The 18,531-nt window shown below is 36.0% G+C and overlaps 1 protein-coding gene across 1 annotated transcript in view; it reads right to left on the reverse strand.

Annotated features, from left to right (window-relative positions):
• The window catches only part of LTBP1 (latent transforming growth factor beta binding protein 1), a gene marked incomplete at its 3' end in the record, with an annotated part of 74,090 nt that extends 60,026 nt beyond the window's left edge, over positions 1–14,064 (reverse strand). Inside the window, exons 1-9 of the mRNA XM_010178359.2 lie at positions 13,946–14,064; positions 12,253–12,420; positions 9,016–9,249; positions 7,052–7,074; positions 5,976–6,078; positions 5,332–5,430; positions 3,363–3,488; positions 2,064–2,189; positions 1,259–1,381 (exon numbers count right to left, since the gene is read on the reverse strand). Of these exons, the coding sequence (XP_010176661.2) occupies positions 1,259–1,381; positions 2,064–2,189; positions 3,363–3,488; positions 5,332–5,430; positions 5,976–6,078; positions 7,052–7,074; positions 9,016–9,249; positions 12,253–12,420; positions 13,946–14,012 (1,069 nt within the window). The remainder of the gene's footprint in view (positions 1–1,258; positions 1,382–2,063; positions 2,190–3,362; positions 3,489–5,331; positions 5,431–5,975; positions 6,079–7,051; positions 7,075–9,015; positions 9,250–12,252; positions 12,421–13,945) is intronic.
• Between the last annotated feature and the right edge of the window lie 4,467 nt (positions 14,065–18,531).

Consider the following 18,531-nt stretch of genomic DNA (forward strand, 5'->3'; position numbering starts at 1 on the left):
CTAACATGTTAGCAATTTTATTCTGTTCTAAGTTACTTAGACTAAAGTATGAACAAAACTATGTTTAAAATGAAATGGGTGCCTGTGGTTTATAGTTCACATTTCAAGCTGAAAATTAAAGAAGAAAACAGAACAGCAAAAAAGGCAAAAATATCACACTGAAAAATAACATGAAGTTTTGAAGGTCAGCTGTCCTAGGATCTCCTGCAACACGAAATACTGCTAGATATATATTTCCAAATAAAAAAGAGTCAACTTATCATTTGCTACCTATTATGATATAGGAAAAATTATACTTTAAAAAAAAAAAAAACAACAAAAAACAGAAACTTGATAAAGTATGTAGGGAAGGACTAACAATGAAATTAAGAGATTCCATGGCAAGAGTTGTTAAAATAGTTGTCCTGAGATGGTTCTGTCCATAGTGGGGGAACTCCTTTGCAGCATCTTAAATCTAAATAGTAGGAATTGGATTGTGGTTCCAGACATCAAATAACTGAAAAGGCTGGAGAGTACTCAAACAGGTTTCTTGTTGAATATTGCACTCTCTGAGAAGTCTCCCTTTGCAGCTCAAGCCACAGTGCTAAGCCTCTCTTGAACAGCAGGCAACGTTCATCATTCCAAGCAGCATAGAATCATAGAATGCTGTGAGTTGGAAGGGACCACAAGGATTGTCGAGTCCAACTCTTGCCCTAGTAACATTTGTCATCATTTTTGTGATATGAATAAATGGTAACTTCACTTTATCATCCAGGACAGGCTGTAGATAAAACAAGTGATGTCCTTTTGAACATTCTGCCAGTTTCAGCTGGTGTACAGGGGGAAGTTAAAACGATCTGAAGGCAAATTAAATGAAGAAAATAACTGAGAGAAATCCAGCAGTAAGATTAAGCTAGAGAAACTATCCATGGAAATAAGCACAGAGTGGGATGGGGAAAGCAAACTCTGAACACAAATAGATATAAATTCACTGTGCCAAGATATTCCGTCTGAAATCCAATAGCAAATGGAGATTGAAGGGAACGAAAAGAAATATACTAGGTAGAAAAGCATTGAGTTAAACATGAAAAAAATCTGTGTTGAGTTATTCTAGTATTTCCATCTAATGCCCAGATTTCTTCAAAAATAAAGAAATAGATGTAAAGTTCTCTGTTGAGATCAGAAACAGCAGTCAATGCAAACAAATGGCTCTTCCTATTGCAGCTGTCTGGCTTGATAACTGTTACAGTATTACCACTGGTGAAGAATCCAAACCTACCTTCACATTCACCCCTCCTGTTCATTTGGTATCCACTATCACAATATTCACATCTGAAGGAGCCAAGAGTATTTATACAAAAGCCTTCCCCACAAGTATGAGGTCTTGAACATTCATCGAAATCTGAAGATGGAAAAGAGAAGTTAAAAGAAACTTTCCTTCACTGTGGAATTACTGAATGCTTGCATCTCCCCTAAACTCTGCTTTAATTAAACATAAATAAGTTTGTTTTTTCAAGCTGTTTGCAAGCCACAGCCCTACAGCCGTTCTTACTGAGCAGTTCCATCTTTATCTCGCTGCTTGTAATCACAGAGAGAATAAGATCCAGAAACAATCGGGCCAGGAAGCAGCCTGTGGTTGCAAACACAACATGTGTCACTGCACGTGTATTGTGCCCAAGGCAGTGCTATCCTGAGGAAGATCACAGCCACTTCAGGCTGTATTGGTCTGCAAAGCCCATGGCTGTTTGCAGCTATATTTTAAAATATGGTTTGTTACAGCTACTAGTGATTGAATATTTGCATTTTCCACCACAGAAGGTGTTTTTACTAAATGGTAATTTTCCTAAATAAGCATGATACTGAATAAATCCTTGTTTTTCAACAAATAATCATTTTGAAAAATAGTAGGAGCTACTCAGATATTTTCCTCACCATAATACCTAGTGAGACACAATTGAAAACACTTCCAGACATCAGTCCAGTACCAATGACACTGAGGAAAAAAGCTGAAAAGGGGACTTTAGGGGGTTTTAGATAAGCTTCTTAATTCATTTTTATATTTTTATTTTCTATAAAATAATTACCAACACAGTCGGTTCCATCTTCACTGGCCATGAATCCAGCTTGGCAAATACACAGGAAACTTCCTTCTGTATTTTCACAGCGTCCAAGGGAACAGAGATGGGGTGACTGATTACACTCATTAATATCTATAAAAGAAATAAAAACATAAGACTATAGACCAACATATTTAGTTATGATTCTTTTTGTGCATTCTATGCCATGCTTTTGAAAAGACTGATCTTGTAATTATTTTAACTATTTGAAAAAGTATATGCTTTTCTCTCCCTCGGGGCTACAAAAAAGATGCACTGGATAGTTTTGGGTGGAAAAAAATACTCTTATTGGCTTAGACTATAAGAATATTGCATTGGCCTGAGGAATGTGACACGATTACTATTCAAATCACTACACTGAGTGCAAGCTGAGCACACACTGCAAGCATGGAACATTAATACAATTTGGATGAAATAGGAGGATTTTAAGTTGCCATTTGGCTGTGCATGTAAATTATTTTTTAATACTGTAGTTGCACCCAATAGCATGCGTATCAGCGTGAAGTTACTGAACTTTTGGTAGCATGAAAAGCTGACAGCATATAACCTGGCAACATGGTATAATAAACCCTTTCTGATCCAATTTACAGAAGAACCAACATACTCTGAATGAAGGAAAGATACTGATACAGCTGCTTCCAAATCTGAATATGTTTGGTTCATATAGAGCCAGTCTGGGCTCTGCCTCATGTTCTTTCGAGCCCTCTGTTCCAGAACCTACTAGCTTTGAACGGGATAAAGACTTCAGTACCCGGGTCTCCTAACATACTTCTGGGATGTTTACGATATACTTTATCTTTTCAGCAGAAGGTTGAAAGGAAAGACCTAACAAAATGACTGAATTTAGTACAGCTGTTGCAGAGCTTGTAGCTGGGCAAATCACTCTGAGAAACAGGCACTAATTTGGTCATTCTTTCTCCAAACAGAAGCGTATTTCTTCCTAGCAGCCTGATGATTTTAGATACTTGATATAAAGCAGAGAAGAGATCATCTGTCTAATCACTTTTCCACTTATCTCACAATGAGAAAGGCTTTCATCCAATTTAATTAAATTAATGTTCAGTTCTGAGTGGCTGAAAGGCTGTATCAGAGACCAGCTGGCAAATTTTATTTGACATACAAAAACTAGTTTCTGTGTAGTTTGGAACCATTCAGTAGGGGAAGCAACTCCTGACTGCTCTGTAGCATACTTCCCCTGACCAGACTCTACATTTCAAGCATTTCATAGAATGGCTATTTCAGAGTTTTGAAAGCATTTATTCATACCAGAGCACTTTGTCTGCTGATCGTTAAGTTTGTACCCCTCGTAGCAGATGCAAGTGTATCCCACAGGCAAATTAACACAGTGTCCTGCTCCACAGATATCAGGATTAACTGTACATTCGTTGATTTCTAAGCAAAAAAAAAAAAAAAAGTTCAATGTTAAACTCTCCCAAATAGCTCAGTGAGTGCACAATATTCTGTAATCCTAGTAGAAAGATTAGCCCTGAAAACAACTGTAAATCAACTTTCTAATTCCTGAGTTTCCGTAATGGATATCTTATCTGGAAGAATCTAAAAACCATCTAGACTTTTCCTAGTGACATATTCTCATGTCCCATCCAAGATCTATAAATGGGTACATAAAAATAAAATAAAATGAAGATAATATAAAATAAAAATTTATATGATTTAACCTTTGCAGCAAAGGTAAAGAAAATGACTGTAGTGGGTTTCTGATTATTTTTACAGAATACTCATCTGTTAATGGCTTGGATGTATTTTGTGAGATAAGGAGATTCAGATATGGGCATGCTAAGCCCAAACAGTAATTTTGGAAATTCTCAAAGTGTTACTGCAGAAATACTAATGACTGTGTCTAGCTGCAATTCAAACTAATGCTATACAGCAGCATGAAATCATAATTCCTGAAAAAGAAGTATTCATCTGTAAAGAAGAATAATTTATCTAGATATTTAGAAATAGGTTACATTTAAATTTAACTAAATTTTAAAGTACAGAATTCAGGCACTCAAAAACATCTCAACTCTAAATGCATTCAGTTTTTAAAATCCAATTTAAGATTTTGTCCTTCTTACTTCACTTGCACTTTACTATCTATTGAATATGTGAACAACACTTGGAACTGTATCTGAATAATAGATTGATTTATTTGTTTATAGCACACAGCAATTTCTAGTTCCTGAGGAAAGAAAAAAACAGCAGAACATGGAAAACTACCATTTTTTTCTAACTGATGTGAGCTCCCAGCAGGGTAACTTGCTTGCTGTGTAAGGAAGCAGGGAGCTGGCTGGCAGAAGGGGCACAGTCACAGCAGAGCTGACTTCCAAATTCTGGTTTGACAACCACCATTAGTAGAACTTTCATATGGGTCTGATGAACTGTAATTATATGTAACTGAAGGAGGCAGCTGAATGCTTACAAGAGGACAGGATACATTCTCTACTCTTACAGTACATTCAGGAGGATTTAACTGCAGACACAATCATAGAATGGTTTGGGTTGGAAGGGACCTTTAAAGGTCATCTAGTCCAACCCTCCCTGCAGCGAGCAGGGACATCTTAAACTAGATCAGGTTGCTCAGAACCCTGTCCAACCTAACCTTGAATCATACTTCAGACTGGGTGATTGAGACCTTGTGCATGTTGCGTGCAACTCAAAAATCCATTCCTGCATGAAGGAAGGCCATCTTTGAAGAACTGAACTTTTATTAAAGCATGTGCAATTTCTCCCTGTGAATGCAAACTTCTTGGTAGGCCTAAATATCCCTACCATATGGAATATTGCATCTTAAAAGCATTTACCTGGCTATTACAATTACTTCAAAGCCTGTGTTAATTCTGAGAGACTAGCCAATGTGACATTGTAATGTTCTCAGGAACACATGTACAGACTGTCTAAAGACCTGACTCATAGCCGAGAAGTCTTCAGCTGTGGACTTTGGTTGCAGATCGTGTAATCTGAAATGGAATTATTAAATTTTTCCTTCTACCATTTATTTGTGGGCACAAAAATGGCAGATACACCCTGGGAGGGTCCAGTCTTAGCTCTGTTGACAGTACTCTCATTGCTGTGCTGTTCTGTACTTTCTGTCTCTCCCCAGAGTATTCCTTTCTGTTCCACAGCTACATTCTCTTCACTATTATAATTCAGAGGTAGTATGGAACAAGTTATAGTGTTAGGAACTCACAGTCATGTCTTAATTTATTTTAGTTCTGAAAAGGAAGTACAATACCTGTAACTTGAGTAGGTGCAATTACTTGACTTGCACTTGATGTAGAGACTTCAGGAGCAACTTCAACAGGCAGAGGAGGAGATGTTTTCTCAATCACTACTGTGGGACATGGAATGGAAATCAATCACATAAAAAAGCCCCCCACCCCTTAAAGTATGCACACACAATACTGAATGGGCCAGACACTATGGAGCTTTTAATTACTTTATTCTGCTTAGATCTGGAGTAGAAAAAACTATACTTGGATTTTCCACCAGTCTACTGCTTGTGAAAGAAACTGAGGTGCTAAAGAAAGCAAGAACAATAGCAGAAGTTACAAATAAATCTGCAAGGAGGCACCTAAGTAAAATTTCCTCTTGAAAGGGGTACAAGGCCTCAACTCTGCTGATGTTAAAATTCTCACATACGTAATCCAGGATATCACTTTAGCCTAAAATATGTCTTTGCCTCCTAACAAGCCACCCAGCCAATGCCAACATCTCAATTCCTCCCACTTCCCCCCGCCCCCATATTCTGTTCATGGAAAAATTGCTTGTGAAGCCGCAATCAATTTTCCATTAACCTCTGTTACAATTGCTGCCTTCCCATCCTTTGAAGAATTGTAAGCACTGTCTCATACTATAAGACAAGTAAAAACAAGTTACCTGGAAACTGTGGATGCAGGTTAATCGTTGAAATTCCAGGAGAAAGCTGAGGCTGCCCAGGCTCTAGATAAGGCTGCTTTTCTTGATCAAGGGAAGCTAATTCCTAAAAGAATCATTAAAAATTTGCATTCTGGAAACATTGTTTTAATTCAGCTATCATAACAAACTCCTCCAAACAAACTCCACAAGCTCCTGGTTTGAGAAACCAGCATTCTCACATGAGTGGCTTTTGATAGTAGATTGTTAATTACCACCAATTTAAGCCTGAAAGAACATGGAATACCGTCTTTACACAATGGTATACAATTTAACATTGATTTTATTTGAAGTAGCCATTTCATGAAGCTTCTAATTGTATCTTTGGTTTTGTCCCTCCATAGTTCTCCCATCCTCAGGTCTTTAATTGCTTATGAATAGTATTTAATTGCAGTTCAGCATCACATAAAAGTATACAATCACATGTCTCCAAGTCTCTGACCACTGTGAAAGGTTCTGTCTTAGCTATTGCACTGATCATCTTACGTTCATAAAAGTGTTAGATGCTTATAAGTCTTTAGGAAAATGAAATGAAGTACAGCTGCAGTTATTCCTAATGAATCCCTTTATCTTCAGCATAGAGAATCTGGAACCTCCAGAATGGGGGACTTAAAACAGATATGCACCAGCTCTTTTCCACTGAATAAACAGCAACCCTAAAATTACTAAGAAACTAATTTAGGCATTAATACAAGTCACTTAAGCATGTTTCTTTCCAACTCATTTTCTCTAGCTGTCAGCGGCTCTCCTTCATACTGTCTGCATTTTTTAATAACCTCTTTAAAATACCCTGAATGGGACAGAACAATATAGTACTACATGCTCCAGCAATGGCCTAAAGAGGTGGCCTAATCTATTTCCTGTACCTCACTACCTGCCTGTTCGTTAATAACATGAGCTCTTCTTGCCTCAAGGTTTGCCCTGTAAGTCCACAGTGAGTTGTTTGTTCCTCATAAATCCTAAATCCTTTCCAGAGTTATATCACATCTCACACACATCATCTGCACTCTAATTTCTAGGTAAATCACATCATGTTTTACCTGATCAGGGGCTGCAGTTGCCACTAAAACCAGAAAGAAAAAAGAAAATCAATCAGTCTTCATATAACATTTATTTGCACATTCTATTTAAAACTACTAGCACATTTGAAAGTGGTTGTTGCCATTGCAGAAAAATTTCAGGCTCTAACTTCATTCCAAAATGGTGCAAATTCGCAGTAGCATTCCTGAAGCAAGCACAAAAACTAACCTGAAACCAGAATAAGATTCTACACACTGAGCAATGCTTACAATTATTTACTCAGTATTCAGGTGCCTTATAGGTTTTTCAATTGTTTAATTGTTTGCTTAGAAACAGTCAAAGAAACACACAAGTTATTAACTCACTGATTAAACTTTTAAAATTCCTTCCAAGGAATATCAACATTTGTATTTATTTTAAAGGTAAATTAATACCATAATAATATATAGCTAACCATTAACAAATTTGCAAGAATTTATTGTAAAAAATCATAAAATCAAGTTTTGAAATTTGCCTTTTCTTTAAGCAAGCAAAATGGTTTAGGTTTTTTTTCCATCCACAAAGGTGACTCTTTTCTGTGAAGGAAAGGTAGAAATTTCATACTAGTTTTTATTTTCCATTGCAGTTTGCCTTTTCTGAATTTGTCTTTTACTGATGAAAATGTATATGCATCTTTAAAAAATCTGTAAGAATGTTTTTCTTTTCAAAATCAACATTTTCCATAGAATAGATTAAAAAAAAAAAAATCACTCTTCTCACTCCAGTTTCTTCAGTATTATTGAGGAGTCTGATTATCAGAACTGGGAGAACTTCTAAAAAAATCTCCAAAATTCCAAATGCAACATATCCAAAAATGGAATACAAAATTCAAACATGTCATTACTGATTTACAGTAAGCATATTTACAGTAAGTATATTTTTTAAAGTTTTTTATTTAAAAAAAATACTTTTTTTTCCAGATTTACTACAATGGCAATCTTTCTAATTACTGAAGTCTTATTTTAGCAAATGATATACCACTTTTTTCCAACACAGAAAAGCTCAGAGGTTTATGTGAGATTTTATAATCCAGCACAGTCTGTAAGTATATTTGAATGGCTTATTTTTCTCTCCAGATTCAGTTTAGCTCCATTTTCCTTTTGAAAGCAAAAATAGAACTGTGATTTTAACATGTTGCACAGAATTTTGCAAAGTCAGCTGACTGAAACTCTTTCTAATAATGGCCTGACATACAGACACACAACTGCTACTTGGAAATAACCTATTGAGTTCTCAATATCATGAGGTGGTTCTTCTGCAATGTGTTTCTTCTTGTCTACAGTTAATTTGTGCCAAGTTTTCTGGCAATGTATTTATAATAGTGCTGCTTTCTGCCTTTCTTTGCTTCTGCATTTGTTTTAGACTCAGGACAATTTTGGCTGCTACAAGTTCTTAGAGGAGCTTGCAGAAAACAGTTTGAGAAAAATATCTTAGAGGAGTTAACTCATCATTAAACAGCCCAGCAGAGAGGGGCTGATCCAACACAGTCATGCTGATGGAGTGCACAGCTCTAGGGGTGAGAGCAGAGCTCATGAAGGAGATGCGTGCCCACATCAGGTGGTGCTAATCTACAAGAGTGTACAGAAGGAAGATGATGAAAACCCCTTAGCTTCTGCCACCCCAAATACTAGTAAATCAAAGCATGAGTTGAGTCTTTTGTTATTTGTTAGAGATTATAAATATATTCAAAAAAGCCTTACAGTAAATATTTACTATTTTTTATAATAAAAATCAGTAAGATTAAAACAGTGTCTCTCCATGTTATTCTCAGTATCTGATAAGAGCTATACATAAAATTTCAGAAGTACACTCCATGGCATGGAATCCTCTGCTGTAGGAAGTGACGCCTCTTTGTCCTGCACTGCACACAGCTACTCCGCAAAGAAATATACCACTAAAGACACATGCATAGAAATATAGAAAGACTATATTTTCCCACTCTCACCTTCTTGCACAGCCATCTCAGTCTCACTTTTCTGTGAGAAGGTCAGTGCCTCCACTGGCTCTTCCTTTGCTGGGAGAGGTGGAGGAGAAGTACCTTTAGCAACAGGTTGAGTAATCGGGGTCTTGCCAATGACAGGTGGCTGTACTCTAACTGCAGGGTGATGATATAGCTTGTTTCTGTGAGGGCCAGAAACCGTATAACCCATTCCACCAGGGCAGATTTCCTTAAAAGCAGCTAGATTTGAGATGGGAAAATATTCCTTTTAGGAGTCTAAAAGTGCAATATGTTGACATAGTGGAAAATATAATGACTACCACTAATAAATTTAATCTTATATTGTACATACATTTTTACAAAAAACTACGTAAAGACAAGCTATGCATTGCATGCTAATATGAATGAGCATTCTCCCAAAAGCACGTTCTGGCTGTTATTCCCAGGAGGTTTCCACCCCGGTTTACCATCTTTCTTCAGTTATGTTTAATTTATCATTATCTCAAGATAATTTTTTGTATTAATCCTCTTCAAACAGTATATCCTTTCTGAATATGAATTTAGATATGCAAAATGTCATCATCATTTACATTGCATAAGGAATGAAGATCACTATTTCTATCATTCTCTTTTTGATGAAACCAAAGGAAAAAAGCTCACTACCCTGTACTAGAGGAGCAGAATATCATACAGTAACAATATTAATTCACAGGATCCCACTTGACTACATCAGAGGTCTCATACCAGCCCTGATCCAAATTCAATTGAATTGAGTAAGTTTTTCCACTGACCTCTGTGGCCTAGATAAAAACAAGATGGGGATCATAAAAAGCCAAATTGCCACTGGAAAAACAGGGGAAATAATCTCATTTATAAAGCAGCTACAGAAAAAGGTAATGAAAGTCAGGGAGCAGCACCTGCTCTGATCCTGCAGCTGCTCTACATGAGCATCAGGTTTTGCAGTCCTAGTGGAAGACTAGAATGAAAAAGAAATACACATCAGCCTTCCTCCCCATCAAAGATAATAGCTATGTGCCTGTCAGGGAAAGGGAGACCTTCAGAAGTCTTGAGGGACCAGTGCTTCCTTGTCCTCATTGCTCTAGGTAAAGCTGTGTTGGGATGAAACACCAAAGATTTAGTCTCCCATGTGCCCGATGTGATTTCTTACAGCTTCCTAAGAGAAGTGCAGACTGGGGCATTGGTAAGTTCACAAATTCTGCTTTGAACACATCAGGGTTTTAAAATTAATTAGCATCTAAAATAAAAACAAAAAATACTAGCTATAGGTATTCCACAGATAAATTAATTAAATTATACATTAAATTGCAGTATGCATTAATTGCATACTGTGTTCTGATGATGTTTCTGATAGAAAGGATGAAGGGTGAAACTGATTAAATTGAGCGCATTCAGAATGATGAAATACTTTTTGTTGGGAAATGCTAGTATCAAAACTTGCCACAAAAACACCCAACTGAGGGTGAGAATTCTGGTCAAAGAAGGAAGACAGAGAGAATTTGATGCCTGTCCCTTCAAACACATACTTAGGATGTAGGAAATCTTGTTTCAGGTCATTCACTCAAATGCAACATAGAAATGTGAGCCTTATTCTACTGCAGCTCTGCTAAGTGCTCTCAGTACGTGGGTATACAAAGCTGGCCTCTCTCAGGCTCTCTTTTGGAACTGGTCTACTTTGTGCAAATATTTTAAAAACTAGCAGAGAGTGAGATCATGGCTTTTTAATTCAATGACTCAAATTGACATGGGATGCTGCAGTACATACATTACCCCATTCTGGAGTATCCCACTTTCACACATTTTTCATAGAAAACTCTGAAAGATTATGAACTTAACCTGTTATAGAAAGGAACATGTTTTTAAATCATGAAAGTTATAATGAAATGGGAAAAATGTTTCCCACACAGCTCATCAGAATTTTCTATTCACAAATTTTCTCTCTGAAGTATTTTCATTAAGAAAAATCACTAAAAAATCAATTCCACATACTATTCAATGATGTACTTTTTATGACTAGAGAACAGTCAACACTGCAAAAAGATATCTCTAATCCAGAACACACACAATTGGGCATAAAGCCTCATGTAATATTCTCACAGATGTAAAGCATCTGCATTTAAATTGCAAGTCATCTGATGAGAATATGTTTTTTTTCTCCACTAAATAGCCACAGAAATATTATTTATCTGAAAGCTAACTAGACTTTTAAAATCCTAATCAGTGAACTAGCAACCCAATGGTCATGTAGGAAACAATGGCTTTAAAAATCAATTGAAATACTAAAAAATGTTGGTCACTTCCAATTCTGTAAGCCCAACCTGAAAAAAGTAAGGAATCTGCTGCTTCCATGTGCTAGCTGTCTCTGACGCTAGCTGTGTATTTCCTAAAGCAGCTAGTTAGTTTTGAAATAATATTCAATTGGTTTTGACTAAAGACTCCAACTTTGGTCATTTAAGTATTAAGCAGAATTGGAGAATAGAAGGGACTTGAAAACAGCAATCAGTATCTATAATATGTGGTATCTTTATCTATGAGCAGCCTAAATGAGAGTGGTGACCAACCAAGCTGGTATTTTCCAAGTCCTTATATATTTAAAAACCATCAGGACTCGAAGAGAACACTGATAATACAAGTGAGCTTTATGTATCAAGTAAGGAATTGTTTAAGTGAAAGGTGGCATGAAATGCTTAACTACCAGTTTACTGTTAAGAGGCAACACCATACTTAGCACATTCCTGAAAATGGATGGTAAAGATACGGAGAAAGGTTAGAAAGCAGAGATACTTCCGTACATATCCCACTAACTGTAATGTAAACTACAACACGTCATTCTGTAACCTAATTCTCAAAAACTGCCATCCTTTCACTGGTTCCTTTAACATCTGAAGAGTATAAATCAGATTTTGGGTTAATTTGCCTATATCTATCGTCAGAATATGATGTACAATGGAGAATCAAAGTCCAAGGACTTATTCTCAGATGCAAATATCAATACTCTGGAATTCTCTCACAACATATCCTTTGTTTTAATCACAAATTCCTATGAACAAAAATACTATATATGTGATAATTCTGCTATCATGCAGAGCACTGCCATAATTTACTGATGGATACTTGTTTAAAATCAGTTATTAGATTTTTTTTTTTTTTAAAGCATGCATAAAAATACTGGGGGTGGGGGAGGCACAGGGTTACGAGCTCGTATTTTTAATGGGCAGTTCTTACCTGTTCCTGGAAGCGGACACTTCTCGCAGTGTGGGCCCCAGGCTTTGCCGACACTGCAACAGCAAAGCTGCTTGCTGAGCTGAACAGAAAGAGGATGCATGCACTGCTTTCCTGCACTGACAAACCGGTAGCAGGGTCCTTTCTCTTCAGCAACTATAGGATTATCAGCTGCAATGAAAGTGGATAAGAGGATCGTACTGTTCACATGAAAAGCAAAAGAGACACATCACTAAATTTCCAACACCAGTTAAATGGATTAATATTACCATCTACACAAGTTTTAATTCAAACACCTGTCTCAAGCCATAATCACAACATAAAGTACATTCTTATTTCACACTCCTGAATTCCGACCCATTGTAGACAAAGACCATAAAAAAACAGCAGTTGGCATGCTGCCACCATAAAGAGTCAGTCAGTATCAGCTCTCACACTTGGAACTCAAGTCCACCTGCTGAAGACTAAGGTCAATTACTGGCAATATACAGTTGAGTCAAGCTACATAGCCACTGGAACATTCAGCTATAAGCAGGCTATATAAATAAGACTGTGAAAGGATTAAGTGTCATACATGACACTTTCTTAATCAAAGAGACTATTATATATTTACATTTTGTTGTACTTTGTTTTAATGTGTAAGAGACAAAGGCCACAAGTTATGACTAGTATGAGGTAACAGGAAGCTAAGATCCATCCAGGTTTTTAATTTCTGCATCCACATTAACATACAGTTAACAGTTCTGGGTAATATGTTCACTTAACTAAAAAAATACAAAGACTATCTGATTTTCAACATGACATGTAAAAGCAAAAATGAAAAACAACTCATTTTTTCTGGTGTTAAACGGAAAAGTGATAAATTCTTCAAAATGCTGAAAAACTTTCTCAGTAATTTAATGTCATTAACTAGTAGTATAAGATAATTATGCTGAAAAATGAAAGAATCCACCTATGGCTCTAGCTCATACTTTATTTTATAAATCTAAAGATAGCTCAGATAAGGAGCTTAGGAAATGCGGTATTCTTTACTCATAAATATTCTTCCCAAAAAACTTGAAGTGAGAAATTCAGTTGTTCTCTATGCCTTCTTTTCTTCTTGCTGAAGTAGTTGATGTCAAACCAAGTAAAAGCTGATTAACAAAGTAAAATATTTGCATTCATGCTGCTCACAACTTTTTCTTTCTCCTAATTCTGTCTTAATTTTTAATCCTTCTTAATCAGAAGGAAAATGAGCCAAAGATCGTCCTGGGCTGAATGTTTAGTAATGGAAACTACCCAGGTCAAAGCTGCAGAGGTAGAGGAGGGGAGGGCAGGACACAAAGATGATTTTGGCTGGGGATCTAGCAGAGAGGGGGAAAAATGATCACAGGAAGGAGAACTTCAAGCTGGTGAGAAAGACCGAGTGTATGAGGAGGCTGGATGTGGCCTTGAAGGTTTTGTGACAAGAGAACCAGGAAAAGAAGGCAAGGAACCTGGGCAGCCACCGGTGGAGACCAAGGCTTCCAGAACAAAGAGAAAGAAAAGAGGCGTGAGGACCCAGAGTGATTAAATAAAATGAATGAGCTGGGAAAAGGAGGCAGCGACAGCAAAAAAGATGGGGACAGCTTAGAAGAGTTGGGGCCAGTCAAATAAATCCTCAGCTAAAGTACAACTAAGTATCTATTTTGGTACTTTGACTAGCACTATTACTTACGTATGCATCTTGAGAGGGTAGGATCTGGCACAAATCCCATCTTGCAGGTACATCTGTAGCTACCCATGGTATTCAAGCACTCACCATTAGGGCATACTCCCTGTAACTGACACTCATTGATATCTGTGGGAAAATTGAAAATAATCAGGTACTGAAACTTGTATTAATACTCTTCTTCCTTCAGAAGCCTTTTTTTAAAAAAAAAAAAAAAAAAAAGTGCAGGAGAACTGTTATGAGTTAACATTCCAATCAACATTTTTTCCCCTACTGACAACATTTGATTTATAACCTTTTAAAATACTGCTGAGAACACAACAGAAAAAACAATTACATTTATACATCATTCTCAAGTACTCTGAATTAAAAAAAATACACTTTGACTGGCTTATCAATCTCTCTTTTCCTGACTAGATGATTGCTTGCGCAGTCAAATACAACTCACAAGAACGTTCACACAGACAAGTTTTAAGCAATGTAGTATATTTTATACAGGATGGAACAGTGCTGAACACATTTAATACAGGTTTTGTTAGTATTTGTATTTGGTAGTGCCTGAAGGTTCATTGTGCTGAAAGCAGCACAATGCAAAAATATAATCTCTAGACTAAAGAGCTTACCATCTTAACAGTGAGAACAAACTTCAGGAAGCACAGAACACATGTAATGTGGGGCAAAAAGGACTCCATCCATGGGAACACAACTTTGTAATAATTAACAACTGCTTTGATAAATTTTGCTGTTCCGAGGCTACCTGCACCAGTGTCCCTTTCCGGGTCTCACTGAATTATTCCCCCATGCCCCAAGCATTGGGCCTCAGGCCTTTATCACACTTGAGGTTGTAACTATAATTCACTTACTCTTAGAATAGGACCTGTTTGACAATCATCTGGATACCATCTGTAACTAAATCAGCCAAACTAGGCTTTTATTTCAGGAGACAGTAACAACATAACTTGCAGTGATAATAAAAATCTTAAAAATAATACTCCCCCACCCCCACCTATAATTGTCTCTGTCAAACTGTCATGTCTCCTCTTTCAGAAAAATAGACAGCACATTGAAACAGACCTACTTTAAAATGCTTACATGTGTTACTTCTACATAAGACTTTCTCTCTCTATCCCTAAACTGGTAAAAAAATGCCTACCTTGTTGGGCAAACAAGCTTCAAGTGGAAGTCAGATATTCCAGCTAGCTCCTTGGAAATCGGGCATTAGTGATAATTTTATCTAAAACACATAATATTTATTACCTATCCTCTCAGTTCATATAAAACCTTCACCATTTTATTTTACCTCATTATATGTTGCTGCCTGATTCAACACAATCAATGAGGGCAAGAAGTTGAATATATAAAATATAACAGCTGTGCTGGAGTTTGCTTTTGGAAACTTACAGAAAGAATCTTTCACGTTCCTACCTTCTTCTTAATTTTTCTCCACAAGTTTGGCTACCTGTCCCACTTCACAGGACCGCACAACTTAAGCTCACAGTACAGCAGACTCTAGCAGTTGCCATGTCAGCTGTGTTTTTTTCCAAATATTCAGTGTTGAACTTATCCCTCAGCTCTTCCAATGCTATACCTAATCTAGTATCTTGACACCACCTGGATCAACTTCACCTCTATGCACTTAGCCACACATGACAAAGAGTGATAATCTATATCCTAGAACTTTGGATGAAATCTGATGAAAACCACATGAATTACAAAGGATCAGCTCTGCCTCAAAGGAATTTTCAAGTGAAATTCCCAGACTACATGACTTTCTGACCTCAGAGGGAGTATACTATTTAAGAAGGAGAATGGTATATGAAGAGAGCATAAAAACCTGCTGAAATATTCTCCGACAGCAGTCTACATTTTGACCCATCCAATCTTTTAGCAGGAAGATGTCCCATATAAGCACAGGAGTATCATACTTGAGGACTGCACTAATACAGAATATTTAGTAGGCTAGACTTGTTTAGACAGTTTCTTCAGTTGCTTAGTCTGATCAGATTCTTTCTTTTGCCCTGAAATCCCAAAATATGATTGAAGGCATCTGCAGACTAACAATTGATACTAAAAGGAAGATCATCATTGTGTCAATACCATTATCTTTTGTGACTATGGCAAGGAATGAACTTAAATCTTAACAGCTAGCAAACTAAATACATCATTGAAACACCTCTAAATAGAAATATATGGATGCTGTTGTAAAGTTGTTGAGAGGAAAGAACATACAGCTAACCCTCAACTTTCAAACATCAGGCACGACAAGGGACATAACGGAAGAGAAGACTATGAAACACCTAGAAGCTAATACAAAACAAATACAGGAACACTCAAGAACCCACTACTGGATTTTCTACCTGTTGGCAACCTGAGTTTTCACATCAGTCCTCAAATGCTAAACCGCGGAACAACTGTACTTGTTTTGACGAAGCACTAACTTGACAAGTTAGAAGAAGAGACAGTATGCTTTACTCTGAATATAGGAAAAACCTCAATATTCAGGTTCATTTAAAAATGAAAATCCTCAACACAATTACACAAATATACAAACTACACACATATATGTGCAAGAAGAACACAGATATTGGAGAAAGAGGAAAAAACAGGGAAAATTAACAGATGGAAGAAAGATAATATCAAAAATAAAAAATTAAGATACATATTTTTAACAAGGACTGCACTTTTATTCTAATCTGACTTTTGCTTTTTATCATTTAATATTAGTTACTCGTTGGTGTTGACATTGGTACATATAGTAAGAATACTTGCTCAGTTTATTCATTGTAATAGCCAGACATTTTTAAACAACTTTCTCCTTTTACAAATTCTAAATATCCATTTTTAGTTATTTCCCCTGTACTACTGGGGAAAAAACAGAAGATGTCTCCCAGGGGATATACATAACATGCCACATTTTCTTGTCACTTTCTGGAATATATATCCATGTAGAGTTAGCAGAAATGCTTTGTCAAGTGAAGACACCATTTAAATTTTAACAGTGAAAAAGATAACTTGTTTTAAATAATATTAATATGACTTTGATTTTATAGTTCTTATTTTCAAGAAAAGACCAAGTCTCTTGTTCGTTAGCCATTAAAATACATGGCTATTTGCTCATATGTTATCATTATGAAAAATCTGGCACTTTTCCTTCCCGTCTAAAAGGATAACTATCATTCTACATGTATTTAAGCTTTAACATAAGTGAATTCACACTTTCAATGTTTAACATCAGTAATGATGCATTTTCCATTTATTAGATGATGATTTTACTCATTGTTTGGATCAAGCTTCATTTTAAGGAATGTTAAAAATCTATATATACGTACATTTTATTATTTGAATACTGAAATTACATAGCAAAATCCTGCAAAGACACAGACAGATAAGAAGAAAAAAAAAACACTTGTGAAACCAGCTTTCTAACTTGAATTTGAATAATTTTATTTACAATGCTAGCATTATCTTTACTACTCAAATGAACCATATCTTTTAAGTTTGTAGAACTGTATCTCTATGTTGTAGAAAGAAAAAATGGTGTCATAATTTTCAAGCAGTTTTCCAACTTTGAATAACTTAGCTACTGAACTGAAATGCATATATAATATATATACTTTCAGTGAAATGAAGAAAAAAAATTCTGTTCTGTAGAAGGGGGAACAAAATCTGGCTTTACATTTAACCAAATTCTATTTACAGGTTACCGACTTCAATTAGCTGAGTGATCTTGAATACTTAGTAGCAAAACCGCGGTATTTTTATTTTATAATGAAAATTTTTTTAACATAGCTTATATTTAAGTTTTTATACAGATAAAGTGTAATTGTGAATTTTTAACTAAGGTGAATTTAAATACAATCCAAATAGAAATTATGCAAGTTTTTACAGATCTGAATTTTATTTCATATCACTGCTGAGAACAACTGACATGGGAACATACTGGATACATTTGGTGATACTGTGAGAATTCTGTTTTAGATTCAGTAATAGTGAAAGTTTCATGGCATTATTTACTGAAGTGGCTAATTTGCAGGTAGATGGGCTCTTCCTGTAATTCATCAATACACAGTCATCTTTCTTTCCAAATTATTCATTTATTCTGCAGGAAACATTCACAGATGCTGTCATTACTGCCTCTGTATTAAATCTCTTCCTAGGTGAACTGTTCTTGAATGTCCAGTATTTAAAAATATAACACACCATTCATCTGTTATTGCTATTTAATGTGGGCACTGCTACGTTTAACTATTGGCTTATATGTACATAAATATCAATTAATGTTCCTTCTAGAGTTCCTGATACAGATATTTCTCTTTCTAAATTTGTCCAATTTTTAAAGTTAACTTTATTGTGCATGTTCTGATATCTCAGTATAACTTAATTATAGTGTATTTTTAATGCCTCTTTCCCAAGTCATGTCCTCACAATGAGCTCACAGAATTACTGAACTGATGCTCTATGCTGAATTACACAAGCCTATCTAGGGATTCAATAGAAACAAGCCACAGGTTGACTAAAAAACCTTCACATTTTCAAAAGAAACATACATACATATAAGAATAGTGTTTATTTAACAACTTCGGGGGAAAAAA

The sequence above is a fragment of the Antrostomus carolinensis genome, unplaced genomic scaffold, assembly GCF_000700745.2.
Source record: "Antrostomus carolinensis isolate BGI_N321 unplaced genomic scaffold, ASM70074v2 scaffold13981, whole genome shotgun sequence".
NCBI classification, from domain to species: domain Eukaryota; kingdom Metazoa; phylum Chordata; class Aves; order Caprimulgiformes; family Caprimulgidae; genus Antrostomus; species Antrostomus carolinensis.